Consider the following 18360-nt stretch of genomic DNA (forward strand, 5'->3'; position numbering starts at 1 on the left):
CAAAGACAGGTGGCTGATGAGTTAGTTGATGGGCCATCCTTTGCTGGCTTTTGCTTGAGACCCTGTTTCTCCAGCTTTATTGTACATGCAGATCGCCCAAGGCTCTTCTTGAAATGCAGATTCAGATTCAGCAGGTCTGGAGAGGGCTTAAGATTCTAACATGTGTCTAATGCTTATACTTTGTGGGCCATACTGAATAGCAAGGCTCTTGTGGACCATCTGCTATCCCACTCAGAGCCCCTAGCTACATGGAACATTGAATGTTAGATTATTACGGAAATCTTGGAAAGAAATACACAGAGACACAGAATTCGGATAAAATAATAAAATTTCTTCTCACAAGTGGACGGGAATGCTAGAAACCAATCTGGTCAATATCCACCCCCCTTTGTTCAGCATTTCCCTTTTTATATCCTTTTTAGCCATTATCTTATCCCTAGTGGTCTTTGATATGTAAATACAATTCCAGTTCCTATTTACAAGTCACAGACACAAGATAGGCCATGTACATTGTAAATTCACCCTGGCAGGGTAACTTTGTTAGGTTAATGAAGTTACTGGTTAGAGTCAGACAATCCTCACCTTAAGGAGTTACAGGAAAAGCTAATCTTTTTTTTTTTTTTTTTTTTTTGGTACCGGGGGTCGAACTCAGGTCCTTGCACTTGTGCACCAGTTGGCGAAACCACTGAGCTAAATCCCCGGCCCATGGAAAAGCAAATCTTAAAAGAACACATTACTTATTTTGCTTCTACAGCTACCTTAATATTCAATCTATTAAGTTATCTAAAACTTTTCCGTATCATTCCTCCCTCTGTTTACTTCGGGATAATTCTTCTATCCATTACAAGTTCTATCCAGTTTATCTACATTTTTTTAACACTACCATTTGGTAGTCTTGAGCTGCACCACTGCGCTACCATATAAATTTTGAAATCCATTGGATGACACAAGGACCAAACATTAATATTAATACTGTAACAAGAAGGGGACTCAGAATTCTGAGTTCCTATCCAAGTTTTTTTCATTCTGCCCAAGTAAAATTAATCTCATAGGATAGCTCTCCTATACCAAATTTCTCATCAAGAGCCTTGATCTGATCTTTTAGTTTGCCTAGTGATTCTTGTACTACACCAGATTTATTAGCATATTAACAACTCTCTTCACCAAGAAATAAGCAAGTCCCTCCTTTCTGGGCTGTGAGCAAATCGAGAGCACGTCTTTTCTGTAATGACATTGGCCAGTGAATCTAGTTGGGTTTCTAAAGCCTGAAGTGTTTCTCAAATTTCCTCAAGATCTTTTTAAACTTCTTGTTCTAATGAAATATATTACTCCTTTTAGCCAAATAAGATCCCATGGGATTGGCATATACATAGATACAGGATTACACTGACCTTGTTTACAATTGTTACAATTACCAGTGGCTCATCCAACAAGGGAGCCATTGAACCAAACTTGTGTTTTCTCTTTGCAATATAATTTTTCATTAGAATAGCCCCCCACAGTCAGAAGTTATCCCAGGTCCCCCATAATGTTTTTATCAAAGAATATTGTAAACAGATAGCCTTCTGGTTCCCATTTTACCGTTTTAAAAGTCACATATTGTTCATCAAACTTTTCATAACTAGGCCTAAACACTCGTAGTTCAAAAACAAAGAGACTTAAGGCAGTGGTGATCTGGTACAACACAATAATCCATGTCGTTGTCCTTGTTGGTGCTTCCATTCTTCAGCTGTGTGTTGATTCACCAGCCTCCAGAGTGGTGAGAGCAGGGCTTTGAGTGCGTTGTCTTTCTTGGCTTTCAGCATCAGCTTTATTGTTAGCTTGTGCAATGAAGTCTTTGCCTTTCTGATGTCCTGAACAATATATTACTGTGACTTTGCTAGGTTTCCACACTGCCTCTAGCAACTGTATAATTTCCTGTTTATTTTTAATTAGCTTCCCTTCTGCCATGAGAAGACCTCAGTGTCAGTAAATCATGCCAATAATGTATAATGTAGCAAATGCATAGCAAAAGTCCATATATACACACACACACACACACACACACACACACACACACACACACACACCTTTTTTACCCTTTGCCCATCGGAGTGCCCGTATGAGTGCCCAGACCACCGACAGCCCTGGCTAGGACCACCACATCCTTCATGGTTACCGCATATCCAGCATGACAAACCCCATCTTCCACGAAGCTGCTCCCATCCGTGAACAGAACAAGGTCAGCATTGGACAAGGGTGTCATCTGCAAGTCAGGGCGGCTGGAAAAGAGCTCATCAGTGACACTCAAGCAGTCATGATTGGGAGGGCCTGTCTTCGTGGGCAAGAAGGTAGCAGGATTTAAAGTTTTATAGAAATAAACCACAAGTGGGGATTCTCACAGAGAAGGGCTTGATACTGAGTAACCCAATTATTTGAGAGCCAATGATGCTCCCTTGTGTTTAGCAGTTCTAGGACCAGGTGTGGAACCTGCACAGTCAGTTCCTGACCTAAAGTCAGCTTGTCTGGGTTTTTTGAATCAACAGAACTGAAGTTGCTAAGGCCTAAAAACAATGAGGCCGTCCTTTTGATACTGAATCTAAATTCTTAGACAAATATGCCACCGGTTGATTCCATGGGCCTACTTCTTGGGTCAGCATTCCAAGGGCCACCTAGGTTTTTTTCAGTAACATACAGAGTAAAAGGCTGCTTTACATCTGGTATGCATAGGGCTGGGGTGGCTGCCTAAGTCAATTTTAAATTTTTTTTTTTTTTTTAAAGCTTCCTCCTGTTTTACAGTGCAATGCAGATGATTTTCCTCTTGTCCCTTTAGGGCTTCATAAAGGAGTTTAGAGATTTCTGTAAAACCCGGAATCCAAATTTTACAGAAGCCTGCTGCCCCAAGAAACCTTCTCAGCTGTTTCTTTGTTTAGGGTATAGGGATGGCACTAATAACCTGTTTTTTATTTCCTAGGCAACGCATACCCTGTGTTATTTGAAATCCTAAATGTTTAACATGCTGTACACAAATCTGGGCTTTTCCCCATGATACCTTATATCCAGTTTTCCTGTAAGTGCAGCAACAACTTTTTGGTGCCTTCCCAGCACCATTCTTGGGTTGAGCTGCATAACAGTAAGTCAGCCACATACTGCAGTAGGACACAGCTATATTGTTCCACGGGGAAGGCAAGCAAGTCCTTGGCTAGGGCTTCCCCAGAAAGCGTGGGTGAGTTTTAAATCCCTGTGGCAATCTAGTCCAAGTAAATTGAGTATTTTTCCTATCACTAGGGTCTTCCCATTCAAATCCAAAGATGGGTTGACTGAGGGGAGTGATGAGAAGGCAAAAGAAGGCATCTTTTAAATCCAAACAAGTAAACCATGATGGGCTTTCCTGGGGCAGAAGGGCCAGATAAGTTTACTGGATCCAGGACTAATTAATGAGAGACAGAGTTGACTCAGTAGCGGAAGGAGTTTTCTTTTTAAATTTATATATTAATTGGTACATTTTAGGTATACAATACATTTACATTTATCACTGGGTGCCTGTACCTGTACATGATGTATCTTGGTTCTTATTTTTTTCCCTATTACCTGTGCGCCCTTCACCCCCACCACCCTTCCCTATTTACATAGACTTTGTTTCCATTTTTTTTTCTTTCTCATAATTTTTCCTTTCCCTTCTTCCCTTTCCCCTTCCCCTCCCACCACCCCTACACCTTTGGACCTTTTCCTATTTCAAATTATCAATTATTCATTTTAATCATTTTCATCCTTATTTACACTTTCAGTTTCTCACACTAGAGATACTATTCGGTATTTACACATGTGTCCTATTTATTTCACTTAAGAGTATGGCCTCAATATGCATCCATTTAGCTATAAATGACTCTAGTTTCTCATTCTTTATGACTGAATAGTACTCCATTTAAAAAAAAAAAAAAACCCATCTTCTTTATCCAGTTTCCAGTTGATGGGCACTTGGGCTGTTTCCAAACCTTAGCTATTACAAACCGTGCCGCTATAAACATAGGTGCACATATATTGCTGTGGTACGATTGTTTTAATTCTTTGGGGAAGATACCCAGTAGGGGAATAGCTGGGCCGAAGGAGTTTTCTAAAGTCACAGCTATCAGGAGCAGTAACAAATTCCCTGTTTCTAAGAGTGTGCAGAGACTGGTGACTCTGGCAGGGCTGGTCCTCAGGCAATCCAAACCGGAGATGGGGCTTGGATTTGATGATCTTTAGGCATCTTCCAGGCGCGGGGGTCTCTAACAGTTATCTAGTTTTCCTGGTCATCGCAAAGGGTTTTGCAAAATGATCAAGAAGATCATTTTATTGGGTCCAAGCACTAGTATCATGCACACGTGCACACACAATTTATTTCCTTTTCTTTTTTTTTTTTAAAGAAAGCAAATTAACCTCCACTTCTCCACTCTAACTCTGGAGAGCCAGTGGGGCCCAGGAATATGCATTTTAAAGAAGCAGCATCCCTCCAGTTCTACCAAGAACCTGATGCGTCAGATCTCACAACTCCTCTTTAAGAGACTGGGTGAAGATGATGAGATGAGATTACAAAAATCCTCCCAATAAAGAGCAATGTGCGATTGGCTTTTGGTTTTTATGCTTGTTTGGTGGCACAGGGGGATGAACCTAGGGCCCCTGAGAGGCGGTTACAGTTGGATTAAGTCACGAGGGTGGACCTTCCATGTTGGAATTAGTGCCCATATGAAAAGAAGACAACTGGGTGCATGCCTACATTCCTAGCACTCTAGGAGGCTGAGACAGGAGGATTGCAGGGACAAGCCCAACCTGGGCAATTTAGCAACTTAGATTGTGTCTCAAAATTTTAAAAGAGCTGCCAATGTAGCTCAGTACAAAAGCCAAGCCTTCAATCCCCAGTACTGCCCAAAAAAAGCCTCCCTCCCAATGCTATGTGAGGCCAGAACCCTGAAGAGAGCCATCACTGAGAACCCAGGCCTCCTGGCACTTTGAGCTCTAAATTCCAGCCTCCAAAGCTGGGAGAAAGGAATTTCTGTTGTCATACAGAAATAGAAATGCAAAGTACCTGGAATATCCAAAACAAGTCTAAAAAAGAACAAGGTAGGAGCACTAATATTACATGATTTCAAGGCTTATTATAAATCTACAGGAATGAAGACAGTATGGCTTAGGCAATGAGATAGATAATGGGAAAAGAAGATGATGCATACATGGATAACTAATTTTTATAAAGTAAGAAGGTGATTTAGTAGCCAACGATTGCCTTCTCAACAAACGGTGCTGCAAGAATTGCATTCCAGTGCCCTCCCTAAAAGACAAGTGTGATTCATTCCTTGTATCTTATACCAAAAAAACTCAAAATGAATCATAGACTTAGTTATATAACCTAAAACTAAAAACCTTCTAGGAGAACATATAAGATAAAATATTTTGACTTTGAGTTGAGCAAACATTTCTTAAATACAGTAACAAAAGAATGATACATAAAAGAAAAAAAGTTGATAATTGGATTTCATCAAAATAAAGAACTTCTGCTCTTTGAAAGACATTGTTAAAAAGTAAAAAGACAGGGCCAGGGATTTAGCTCAGTGGTTCTGACGCCTGCCTCGCAAGCGCAAGGACCCGAGTTCGATCCCTGGTACCAAAAAAAAAAAATAATAATAAAAAGACAGACTGGAAGAAGCATTTTCAAATCATACATCTGATTTGGATGCACATTCAGACTATGTAAAGTAACCAGGGATGGTAGCACATACCTGGAACTCAGGCACTGGGGAGGCTGAGGCAGGAGGATTGCCATGACTTCAAGGCCAGCCTGGGCTTCATAGACCTTGTCTCAAAAAAACTAAAACAAATGAACAATCTGATAAAATGGGCAAGAAATTTGAGCAGATCCTTTACCAAGAAGATCTGTGGGTGCTGAATAAGTTCATGAGAAGATGCCAGAGAGCTTTTTAGTCACTAGGAAAAGGCAGAGCATAGGCACAATGAGATGGCACCACACACCAGCCAGAAGAGCTATGATAAAAAAAAAAAAAGAGCTATGATAAAAAAGCCTACCGGGACATGTTGGTGAGGCGGTGGAGCAGTCAGAGCTCTTGCATGGTGATGATGGGAGTGTAAAATGATAGAACCACTTTGGAAAACAGGAGAGTTCATAAAAAGTTAGGGATTGATCTACTACATCTGCCATTCTCCTATTTAATGCTCCAGGATAGATGGAAACATATGTCTATATGAAGACTTATATGTAAATGATTAGAGCAGTGATATTTGCAATAATCCAAGCTGGGATTTACTGGAAAGCCATCAGTAAGTGAGGAATGCATCTCTTCAGGGCTGGACATTGCTCAGAGGCACAGCACTTGCCTCGCATGCACAAAGCCTGGGTTCAACCCCTAGCATTGCGCAAAACAAGAATGTCTCTTCAGCCACAGATTGTGGTAAGCCGTACAACGGGAATAATGGATAGTGGACATGGTTGCAGCATGGATAAGTCTTGTAATAGTTATTTGAGTGAAAGAAGCCAGATGAGAGGGCATATTCTGTATGGCCTCGTGTCTGTCACATTCCAGGAAAATCCAAAGTACTGTATTCTGTACCCATAGAAAAGAAAGAAGTCAGTGGTGGCCAGAGTATGGGTTGAGAGTGAGGGGTCAGAGAGGGCTCTGGGAATTTCTGAGGGAGAGGAATCTGTTCTCTGTCTTCCTCGTGAGAGAACATGGGTGAAGGTGTAAGAAGTCTGAAGGATGGCTTCCCGTGGGTTCTGACCCTCCCCACATTGTTTTAGCCTTGTAAAAATATCAATATCCCTAATGAACTGGCCTCGCCAAAGTCCTGCTTATAGAACCAACCATTCCAGACCAAGAGGCCTGTAGTTTCAGAGCAAAGGGAAACTTGTGTAAATGCAAGATGGACCAATGACCATGGACAGATGACCTAATCCTGGCTAGTTTCCAGCCTCCTCATTCTCTGCTACCCCTTCTAAACCCCTTACTCTGTAAGAGCGCCAGCAGGCCCTCTCAGGTCTTTATCTCAATAAAGCCTGTCCTTGCTGTAAGTCTTTCTCCTTTTTCTTTCTTACAAGAGACATATGTAAAATTGAGGAAAATGTATACTTTAAATTCATATAGTTTATTGTCTGTCATTCATACCTCAAAAAAACTGCTGTTTTGGCTTGCATCCAGGTGGCCCCCCAAAGCCTCATGTGCTTGTAGGTAGGGTTTGGGGAGGTGACTGAATCACAGGTGTGTGATACTGGATTAGTCCACTGATGAGTTTTGCATAGTTCTGGGCATGGATGATGGATTTACTGAAGAGGGAAGACCAACCTGGGTGTGGGTGGCACCAACCAATAGGCTTGTAGCCTGGATGGAATAAAAAGAGACAGCAGGAGGAAGGCTGCTATTTCCTGCCAAGCCTGCCATGGACTGTTCCTCCTCTGCAGTGAGCCTCTGCCGTGCCACCCTGCCTTGCAGCCAGCTGACTATGCACTGAAACCTCCACAAACTGTGAGCCAAATAAACCTCTCCTCCTTCAACATGTGAGTATTTGGTATTTTGTCTCAGCAACAAGAAGGTAACTAAGATCCCTGCTTTAAAGAAACTTCATTGAACTATACAATTAAGATTTGTATATTTCTGAAAGTGATTTCCCTTAAAAAATATGATGGCCTGGTACCATGTGGCATTGCCTCCTCCAAGCACTGTAAGTTAAATGCATAGATTAAATTGTGTGAAATGACAATACATATATATTCTTGGAGAAGCAAAAAAACCCAAAAAGATTTGTACATTTCAGATGGATGTGGTGGCATGTGCCTATAATCCCAGCTACTTGGGAGGCTGAGGCAGGAGGATTGCAAGTTTGAGGCCAGCCTGGACAACTTAGATCCTGTCTCAAAATTTAAAAAAAGAAAAGGCTGAGACATGGCTCAGTGGTAGAGTGGTTGCCTAGATTATATAAAACTCTGGGTTCAATTCCTAGTACTGAAGAAAAATTGTGTATTTCATGTATGTAATTTATACACATAACACATGTACATGTTCCCCTATCTAAGGTTTCATTCTCTGAGGTTTCAGTTACCTGTGGTTATATGCAATCTGAAAATATGAAATGGAAAAGTCCAGAGAAAAAACAACTCACAAGTTTTAAATACTGTGTTATTCTGAGGAGTGTGGTAAATTTCCTAGATATAAGTTGTGCCTTTGACAGCAGATCCACCCTGTCTACACTACCTCTGTAGGCCACTTCATAGCCATGGACTACTGCAGTAGCACAGTGCTTGGGTTCAAATAACCCTTATTTTACTTAATAATGGCCCCAAACACAAGACAAGTGATGCTGGGAATTTCATTACAGTATGTTGTTACAACTGTTCTATTTTATTATTGGTTATTGCCATTGATTTCTTACTGTACCTAATTTATGAATTAAACTTTATCCTAGGAATGTATGAATAGGAAAAAACATAGTACATGCAGGGTTTGGTGCTCTTTGCCCATCCACTGGGGGATCCTGGAATGTACCCCATAGACAAGGGGGGACCACTGAGTGAATATGTGACAGCCACCAGGCAGTGCAGCCTAGGGCAGGTTCCCTTCCTCTCTGAGAAGCAGTGTCCTCTTTCGTCAAAAGCCAGGCTGTGCTCTGAGATCCCTGCCCGCGCTGACGTCTGTGCTGTGTGTCTAAGGATGAAGAGACAGCTCCTGGCAAACAGTGACGGCAGACAGTTAAACCAGACCAGATTTCCAGTCCAGACCCTGGGGCCCAGCCTGAGCCCCTTTAAATTCCATTCATCTAGCCCTGCATGTTTGCACAGCGAAGAACCTGTTGTACTAAAGTCCTGATCTTGGAACTAGGGCCAAGGAGGCAGGGAGAGGGCAAATATTGATGCTGGCTGCTGAGCTCTCGCCCCAGGCTGCTCTGCTGACGCCACCAGGGGAGGGCCTGCCCCACTTTTCTGCCCTGGGTCTTCCCAGGTCCGCCTTGTGGAGTGTGGTTTGGAGGTTAGTTCAGCACATGTTCCTTTCTGAGAGGAAGAACAGTAGACAAAGAAGAACAAATGCAGGTTCTCCTGCCAGTGCCAGATACTAACTGCAGACTGAGCCCCTGCCCTGGGTTCAGCTGCCCTCTAGGAGACCTGGCTGAGAGAGAATGAGGCACACGCTTGAAGGCCCTGGTGAGCTCTGATTTTGAGCCCATCAAAGTTTAGCTCCTGAATCTGCATCTTAAAAGCTGTGTGATCCTGGGCCAGGGATTTAGCTCAGTGGTTTTGCCACCTGCTGCACAAGTGCAAGGACCCAAGTTCGATCCCTGGTACCAAAAAAAAGAATCAGAAGAAAAAGCTGTGTGATCCTAGCCAAACACGTATCTCTCTGTGCCTGTGCAAAGTGGAATAACCAACCAGGGTTCTGGAGTGCTTGTGAAGATTGGAGGAAATGAGGTTCCAGAGTTCAGAGATCAGGCCTTCCCGCTAAATAAATGCTGACGTCTAATTCTTGTTGTTTTGTTTTTCGGTACCAGGGATCGAACTCAGGACCTTGGGCTTGCGCAGCAGGCACCGGAACCACTGAGCTAAATCCCCAGCCTTTGGCTTCTAATTCTTTTTTTTTTTTTTTTTTTTTTTTGGTACCAGGGATCGAACTCTGGTCCTTGTGGTTGCAAGGCAGGCGGCAGAACCACTGAGCTAAATCTCTGGCCTTGGCTTCTAATTCTTGTGACAGCTGCCAGTGCAGCACTGGGCACCACTTTTTCTGCAGGAAGCTTTGCTGTTTTTGGACCTCTCCTTGTCCTCCCCGGAAGCCCAGCAGTTTTCGGGGTGCTGGACCCTTCTTCCTCAGCCTTCTTTGCAGCCCTTCTCAAAGTGGATCACGTGTGTTCCTGCTGCTGAAAACCTCGGCCAGCACCCTGCAGTCTTAGCCAAGGTCCCTCTCTGTGGTCTGGAAGCCAAGCTCTTCTACACCCTCGGGCACCAAGGATTCCCACTCCTTCAGCTTGGGGGCCACTCCTCCCCTAGCCCCACACTGTGGTGCGGCTCCTTTCTCTCCGAGTCCCTGCTCAGGTGACCTCTGTAGCAAGCCCTCCTGAGGCAACAAGGGACAGCTAACCCTTACTGCTGGACTTCGGAGCCCGGCTGCCTGCTCTGTCCCCAACTCATGACACGCAGGTCAGCTCACTACCTCGCCTCTCCACTGAGACATTTCCCTGCTTAATGCCCCATTGATGCCCCACTGCCCTAAGGGTACAGTGTGACCGCCGTGCCCTCCTACATCTCTCCCCTCTCACGCACCTCCCCTCCTCCCCCACCCTGGGCGTTGCCCACCCTGGCCCGGTGGACTTTTCCTGGCTGAGCCCCGCTCACCCGTGCTTTCCTCACAGGGACAGACCCGGGTTGCCCTTTCCCCACCTTCCTCCATAAGTGTCCTGGGGGAGGGAGGCTCCTTGGGTCAGCAGGCGTAAGCAAACCGTGGGGAGCCCAGGGTGGGGCAGGGCGGGGACTCCGCAGAGAAACTGGGCAGAAGGTGGCAGAGCGCAGCTCCAAACAGCACCTGGGAGCTCGGGTCCAGCACTGTCTTTGGAGGATCAGGATCGAGTCAGAAGTGTGATGGCCTGGCTCCCTCAGGCACCTCTTGGGGCCCAGCCTTTTCCACTGTGCCACCCTCCCCGCCATGATGTGAGGTGCAGCCACTGTCCCCGGCCTCTTCCTTGGTGCCCTGGCACTCCCGACTCCCAGGTATGCAGAGCGAGATGGCCAAGGAAGGAATGGGGCGGTGAATGAAGTAGTGCTCACCACTCTGTTGCCCATTTCCAATTCAACACTCAGGAGACTGATCTATAAAACCGAATGGAGATAGATCTGTCTCCTCTGACAGGACCCCCCTTCTCCAGAGTCTACCTCTCTCTCCACACCTCCAGAATGAGTGTGGGACACTTTCTGCACCCTGCCAGGGCATGGTCCTGTGGACAGTTAGAAAGGTTTTGGGCTGGGGTGCAGCTGGCTGTGTCTGAGTCTCAGTTCTAGCCCTTACTTTGGCTAAGATCCTGGGCTTATTGTTTCTCCTGGGCCTCAGTTTCCCCGTCCGTCTGGTGGAGACATCCATCCTTGCCTGCCTGGGTGTCATGAAGTGGGTAGATGTAAAGAAGCAGCTCACTGTGGGTCGGATCCTTTCTTCAGGAACCCTGGGCTGCCCGGCTGGCAGCTGGGGTGAAGCACAAAGAGGAGCTTGGCAGGGTGGACAGAAAGTGGTGAGCCCTCTTTCTCTTCTGCACATCTTCTGTTCTACAGCTGCAAGTCTCTGGATGCTTCCCACTGGTGGGGTGGCAAGTGCCCTGCCTCCCTCAAAATCTCCCATGACCAGTCAGCAAGAAACACGCAGCACTGCTGCCTTAAATACGAGCAGGGCAAGAAGTACCAAATGCTTCGCTTCTGTGCCATCCTGGAGGGCTGAACTGCTCTGCTTGGCAGAGAGGCCCCAGACTGATCTCCTCTCCAAGGTGTAATTAAGATCAGGATCTGAAAACCTGACTTGGAGCAGAGGAGCAGATTTCCAATGGGAGGCCCTGGACAGATCTAAAACCACAGAGGCAGATTCTCAACTTTGTGTGAAGCTGCCTAGCATCACAGAGAACTCCCTGGCGCCAGAGGTGTTCAAGGAGAGGCTGAGCAACTGGAAAGTAGGAGAGCCAATTCCTATTCATAAGAGGATGCAGAGGTACCACTGGGCGATTTGTGTTTCACTTTGCTTTGCAGTGCTGAGATGGAAGCCAGGGCCTCGTGCATGATAGGAAAGGGCTTTACCGTGGAGCTGCACCCACACTCCACTGGACGATTGTGAGAGCTCCTTCCTGCCCTGGTGGCCCAGAATTCAGGGTTCGCAGGAGCTGTCATTAACGCCATTCCCAGCAGCCTCTGGCTGGCCTGGACAGCCTGGTCAGGGTCGCAGACAGGTGTACTCATCAGACCAGTCGGAGCAGTGCTGTGTGCCATCCTGGCACAGGGCCCTTGGGACACAGCCGCAGTACTGGAAGACGGTGGGAAGGCAGCGCCACCACCCAGGGCCGCAGGGTGGGCACGTGGTCACTGGGGAGACAAGAGCCAGCAGCAGGGCAGCTGCTGTGTCCTGGAAGGCCCCGTGCACCCGGGTTTCCAGATCTGAAACCTGCCCTCGCTCCCTAGCCCCACCCCTGCTGACTGGGGTTGGCCACATCTGTGGTTTTCCCATGGCAGAGAGGGCTTCACAACTCCTAGGTGCTGTGACCACATCTGTCCTGTCTGAGCCCCACATTGCTCATCTGCTCAGAACTGTCACTGAGTGCCAGAGGACAGGCAGGCAGTGTGCCCAAGTACTAATGGGTGCAGGTCTTCTCCCCCTTCCCCTGCTCTGCCTCCTGGCCTAACCCTGACCCCAGCCACACCAGCCCCTGCCTTGTAAACCCTGTCTGCTCTCAGGCCTGCTCCTGCTGCCTCTTCTGAGAAGTCTGCCTTGTTTCCCCCGGAGCCCTAGCACTTCCTTTTGGCAACAGCATGATGTGAGTTTGGAAGGAAAGGTGTGCCTGACCTCTGATTGTCCCCCTGTGGCACCAGGCTCTGCCCCAACAGTGCTCGGGGACACATTTGTTGATTGAATCCTAGGGAGGAGATTTAGTCTGGAGAACTGGAGAAGAGGGACCTCAGAGGTGGATTACACACCCAGGTTCCCTTCCTGCCTGTACTTGTCCCTTCTGCTCTCTGAGCTCCAGTTTCCTTACAGGCAAATTAGTCGGCGATCCCTGCCCTGCTTTCTGAACAGGGCCAGTGGGAAGTGACCAGGATGATCCAGGTTTACATCCCAGTGGGCCGTGCCCGCACCCCTTACATGACCACTCTCAAAGGGAAGGGAGCCTCCAGGGAGAGCTGCTGGGGTGGTAGTGAGCACCTTGCCCTGAAGGTATTCACGCAGGAGCACAGAGGGTGTGCAGTGGGGAACCTGGGGGTTCTCTGGCTGGCATCTGCCTTCTGGCTGCAGCCTGGCCACCTGCTCCAGCCCAGCCTGTGCTGCGATCCCACCTGGGCTCAGTTCATCCGAGCAGTCCCCACAGTTGTTGGTCCCGTCGCACTTTTGATCGGAGTAGATCCAGGCGGCCGGGTCTCCACAACGGGCCACAAGGAAGCTGGGGAGGGTCTGGGGCACATCTCCTATAGGGGGCCGGGAGTGGCCAGATGAGTTCACATCTGGCCACAGCTGCCTCGGGACCATCTGGAGCTGCCAGATTCAGGGTCACTGGCCTCCCATCCCAGGAAGGCACGGGAGGCTCCTGGGAGGAGGTGTGGAAAGGAGAGGTGTCCCCCCTCGCCCCCAGCTCTCCCTCTGCTGTGGGTGCACACTGACTTCTGGTGATTCCACTTGGCTGGCTGGGAGCTCCCCTGAGAACTGCTGGGTCTTCCCATTTATTCATTCGCTCATTCACTCAGCAAGTCACACCAGGCACAGGGCCCCAGATCAACCAGACTAGATCTGCCCCAGGGGTGTCCAAGTGGCAGAGTGGCAGATGTGACACCAGTGTGGCCAGGGCTGGCCCACAGGGAGGAACAGGGACTGGAGGAGCCCAGGGAGGGCCCTCAACCTAGGAGTCAGGGAAGGTTTCCTGGAGGAGCAGCCCTTGAACTCCACCATAGGACGAAAACAGGCTCTTGTGCAGTGGACACATGCTGTGAAGGTGGCCCCGTGTGCATGTGTGACTTCCTGGCTGAAGGCTCTACACCCTCAAAGCTGTGCTCAGTGGGAGCTGAAGCAGGGCCTGCCCCTGGAGGCCCATCCAGAGCAGGGCTCGACTGGACAGGTACTCACGGCACAGGCTCTCGTCCTCATCCTCGCCATGGGGACAAGTGTGAAAGCCATCACACACCGTGCTGGCAGGCACGCAGATCCTCTGGTCATGGCACAGGAAGCCTGTCCTGTTGGTCAGTGTCACACAGGCCTGGGTCCCTGAGTGGATAGGAGGAGGCCCTGAAGGTCAAAGGAAACACCTAGCTGGGCAGGGGCAGTCACTGCTGGGGTTCCCAGCATGAGTGCCACCGGAGCTGGCACAGAGGGCTGGGCCAGGGAGGCCAGGATGCAATGGCATCAATGTCCAAGCCCAGCATGGCTCCCTGCCGACTTCGTGAGCTTGGGCAGGTGACCTGCCCTCTCTCTGTCTGCAAAACAGATCCATAGCACACCCCTGGGGTATATGGATGATGGCAGGGTTTAAATAAAAGCTTCTCTGTGGGTATGTGTAGAGAAGTCATAGTTCACACCCTTATTGACAATGTATCTGCCATCCCACAGGCTCTGAGTGGCTTTAATGGTGGGTATCTTGGTGTCACAAAAGCTTGTCAGATGTGATGTATCTTGGCTGTCTGGGGACTATATGTCACAATCCCCTACATCTGGGCATAACAGGATGCAAAGCACCTTTGCACATTTATTCTAGTCCCCCAAAAAGCCCTGCGAAGTGTCATCATTAGCCTCCCACTGGGGGAGGGCCAGGCCATCCACCCTGGGGCTCCCTCGGAGAGTCAGAGGAGAGAAACCCGCAGCTGAGCGGCCGGTCACCTTGACCCACAGACTGTGTGCTAACCACGGTGGCTGCTGGTCTGTCCATGTGCATCAGTGCATGCATGAGCCACGTCACGGATGTGCAGACAGAGGCTCGGACCATGGGCATCCGTGAGTGGGCACAGAATGTGTGGCTCCGTGTCTGGCCCAGAAGGAACTGGCTGAAAATCCTTTGCTGGACAAGCCAGGCAGGTCGGGGCTCCCCATGCTCCTGCACCCCCAGGCCATCCCCAGCAGGTCTGACCCACCCTCTCCCCACCTGGAGGGCGTGATGGGAGTCCAAGGCTGACAACCAGGGCGACAAGGGCAGCAAGCATTGCCAGCAGGAGCAGCAGAAGAGCGGAGAGGCAGGCCCCACGTCGGGAGCAGCTGGGGCTGAGGCTCCCTGGGAGGGCGGGAAAGGCGGTGTTGGTGCCAGCGCTGGCCGGGTCCCCTCTGGCTCTTGCCCCTGCAAGCAGCCCTCCCGCACTGGGGTGAGGGCAGGGAGGGCTGTCTGGGGGAGGGGCTCCCACACCCCATGATGCTCTGCAGCTCTGGCTGTGGGTCCCGTGCCACCAAGTGCCTCCCTGGCAGGCTCTGCTCCTCAGCCTTGCCCAGGTGGCCTCCTTGGGACAGGGAGAGACGGACACTTGTGTACCCAGCTCCTGCCAGGCCCTGCGTAGACCTCATTCCTGTCTATTTCAAAGCCACACTTCACTTTATCAGTGAAGAAACTGGAGCTCAGAGAAGCAAAGGGCCAGGTTTGCCCATGCACCGCTGGGATGAGAATCCACAACCTTCCGTTTCCATGAGTCCATTGGTCTGTTCTGGAGCCTAGGACGATGCTGGTTAGAATCCCAGCTCCACCACTTCCTACCCGGGCCACACAGAGTAAGGCACTTCACTTTTCTATGCCTCAGTCTCCCCATGTGGAACATGCGCACATAATAGCTGCTTTAGAGTTTATTGGAAGAATTCGTTTTTTTGAATTAGTGTACTGGACCAGAAGCTGCATGTAGTAAGTGCTAGATGCAGGCCACTCTTAGTGTTTATTTTTTGGTTTTTTATTATTATTATTATTATTGTTAATATTATTTGCAGCATGGGAGATGGAACCCAGAGCCCTGCACCTGCCAGGAAAGGGTCTACTACTGAGCTACACCCCAGCTCTCTTCATATTTATTACCTACTGTGTGCCAAGCTCTAGTCTAGCCCTGTGGAATTAGCAGTGAGAGGAGACGTCCCTGCACTCACTCAAACTACTCAAAGTACTCAACTGTACTCAACTGTACTTTGCTTCCTTAATTCTTGCTTCCTTGAAAAGCGATGGAAGAAAGCTCTGTTGAGAGTCCTCAGGGTACATTGCTCTAGAGCGGGCAGGAAGTGGCTGTGGCTCTGGTCCCTGCCCCCTAGTTCCCTGCACCCAGGAGGCAGGCTGTGGACGTGCAGGGAGGAGATCTGGAGCATGCCTGTCCTGTGCAGGCCCTGGCAGCAAGAGGAAGGGACAGGAGCTGGTCTGGTTCATCCTATGACCCCAGGCCTGCTCCCAGCTCAGGGGAGCAGCTCAGTGCCAGCACAAAGTAAGCACGTCACGAACACTGACTGCACTGCCCTAGAGAGTCAGGAGACCAGGAGGCCTTCTGCTTAATCTATTCATTTCCAGAGCCACCTGCTGGCACCCCACACCTGCTCAGTGTCAGGTTTTGGGAGTGGCGGGAAGGGCTGGGGTGTGGTGCAGGGCAGAGCTCAGCACTATGGGAGCTTGATGTGGGGCTCCAAAGCGGGTGGTCACTTGAGCAGGTGGGATGGGGCACTGCCAGGGCGATCACACCAGGCAGAGGGTGAAGGAGGAGCGCTGGGCAGGGGCAGTGTAAATCTACACCTGTGACCCCTACTGCCCTGGTTGGTGGCTCCCTTGCCACTGGCAACCACAGGTAACCAGGGAGACAGCAGGAAGCTGGCGAGGAGAGGCATTCTGGTCACCCAGGGAGCTGATCCCCAAACAGTGTGCAGCACAGACTGCATCACTAGGGGGACTCAAGGTGGTGTCACCCGGAGACTCGAAGGACTGGCAGAATGGAGGCTCATGCCCAGGTGAAGGTGCCACACCTCAAAGCCACCCCTCCTTGGCCAGTACTTGGGTGTAAACAGGCATCGGTGCAGAGCAGTGAAGGCTTTGTGACCTGAGGCCTCAGGTCCAACCTGAGCCCTGCCTCCTCTGCTGCTGTGGGGCCTTGGCCTGCTTACCAGCCTCCTGCCTGGCTGCCTCATCCATCTGTTACCGCCCATCGGAACACCCAGGGCCCCTGAGGTTTGAAAGAGATGTGCAGTGCCAGCACTTCACAGGGATGGAGCCACCACTGTGCCTGTCACCTGCTTTTCCAGTTTCCTCACTGATCAAATGGGGACCAAGCTAGGGCACACAGGAGGTGCTAAGGAAGTGTGTGTTCCTTCCTTCCTTTATCTCATACAGGCGAAGAGAATGGTTCCAGTCACACAGTGAGTCAGTGCACATAATAGATGCTAATTAAACTGTTATCCCGGCACATTTTATCTCTCAGAGGTAAAGAGAATCGTCAGCTCACTCACTGAGTCCAGGATTAGACTTGGGCTTTATTTTATCTTGCAGGTGGCCACTGCGTGTGGTGCAGTGCCTGGGAGATACACAGCACACTTTAGGTGCTCAATAAATGCACTTGCAGAGAGAACGAACAGTTCCATTAAGCAAATGGTGCCCGGCTGGCTAGGCAGGGAGCTGGGAGCAGATGACATGAACAATGGGGGGGGCAGGGGGGCAGCATAAGCCTTGGACCCTCTGTGCCTTTGTAGCCAACTGCCTGGCGCCAAGGCAACCCCCCCGGAGCCCACAGGCCCAGGCCCTCCACCCTTTACCTTCTCCTTCGGGGTGGGCTTTGGTTCCAGCAGCAGCACGGCCATTGCCATTTCCCTGCCCAAGAGAACAGAGCCAGGTGTGCTTAGGAGAGGGAGGCAGACCGTGGGCTTTGTCAAGTGGGTCACCGAGAGCCTGAGGTGGGGCCTCGGTCTTGCACACTGCAAGCTGAACACCAGGCTCAGCCCACCCACTCCCCCTCCCACACCGACGTCTGTGCCCTCTTCTCATCCTGCACACCAGCTCAGCAGCTGCAGGGGACACTGTCCCCGGTAGGGGTCCCCCTAGCCTGACCCCGTGAGCCGGCTCCCCTCTCACCTGGGGGACGACCTTGTTCATACCTCCAGAGCCAGGGCTGAGTGCGTGCTGTGCGCAGCTTCCTCTGGGTCTCCAGGGCAGCCTGGAGGAGGACACCGAGGCCTGGCTCCTCCCAGCGCCCTCCTGGGCAGGGTAAGGGCAGGGCACCCTGCTTCAGTAGGCCTGTCCCCGCTGGGGCGGTGACACCGCAGGACTGGAATCCTCTTCGCAGAGCAGAGTGTTCTGAGAGGGAGAAACTGTGCAGCCCTGATCCCGCAGGGTAGGGGCTGGATGGAAGGACGGCAGCTGTTACTTCCTGAGCAGCTATTATGCGCCAGGCCTACACCAGCTCCCTTACACACATCTTGTCACTTGAGCCTCAAGATAACATTACAAAATAGGTCAGATCACTCCTTTGACAGACCAGGACACGGGCTCAGAGAGGTCAAGTAACTTGCCTGAAACCACACAGTGACAACCTCTTTAACAAATAGTGCTGGGGAAACTGGCTATCCATGTGCAGTAGATTGAATCTAGACCCATATCTCTCACCCAAGTGTTAAACTAAAATCAAAATGGATCAAAGATCTAAATGTTAAACCAGACACATGACCTGCTGAAAGATAAAATAGGTAA

At 49.5% G+C, this 18360-nt stretch overlaps 1 protein-coding gene across 4 annotated transcripts; it reads right to left on the reverse strand.

The window, feature by feature from the left end:
* Window positions 1-3447: 3447 nt before the first annotated feature.
* Ldlrad1 (low density lipoprotein receptor class A domain containing 1) lies at window positions 3448-17839 on the reverse strand. Of its 4 annotated transcripts, none has more exons than XM_004874646.3 (6): window positions 17746-17838; window positions 17430-17484; window positions 14818-14943; window positions 13809-13967; window positions 13028-13156; window positions 3448-12061 (listed from the first exon to the last, which is right to left on the reverse strand). In XM_004874646.3, the coding sequence occupies exons 1-6, from the start codon at window positions 17764-17766 to the stop codon at window positions 11913-11915; spliced, it is 639 nt and encodes a 212-aa protein (XP_004874703.1). In that variant the 5' UTR covers window positions 17767-17838; the 3' UTR covers window positions 3448-11912. The 4 variants fall into 4 exon arrangements, with proteins under 4 accessions (XP_004874703.1, XP_004874704.1, XP_004874706.1 ...); XM_004874647.3 differs by having other exon boundaries at window positions 13809-13946; window positions 17746-17837; XM_004874649.3 differs by lacking the exon at window positions 14818-14943 and having other exon boundaries at window positions 13809-13946; window positions 17746-17839.
* Window positions 17840-18360: the final 521 nt, after the last annotated feature.

The sequence above is a fragment of the Heterocephalus glaber genome, unplaced genomic scaffold (genome assembly GCF_053883595.1).
Source record: "Heterocephalus glaber isolate CG9 unplaced genomic scaffold, H.glaber_assembly_v1.0 deba00001449, whole genome shotgun sequence".
Lineage (NCBI taxonomy): Eukaryota > Metazoa > Chordata > Mammalia > Rodentia > Bathyergidae > Heterocephalus > Heterocephalus glaber.

Coding starts and splice junctions, on each gene's coding strand:
- Ldlrad1 (XM_004874646.3), bottom strand. CDS start 17,766: ATGAACAAGGTCGTCCCCCAG. Junction 14,944..17,429: donor AGCCCACCCCGAAGGAGAAG/GTAAAGGGTGGA, acceptor CCGCCCTCCCAG/GGAGCCTCAGCCCCAGCTGC. Junction 13,968..14,817: donor ACTCCCATCACGCCCTCCAG/GTGGGGAGAGGG, acceptor TTTGACCTTCAG/GGCCTCCTCCTATCCACTCA.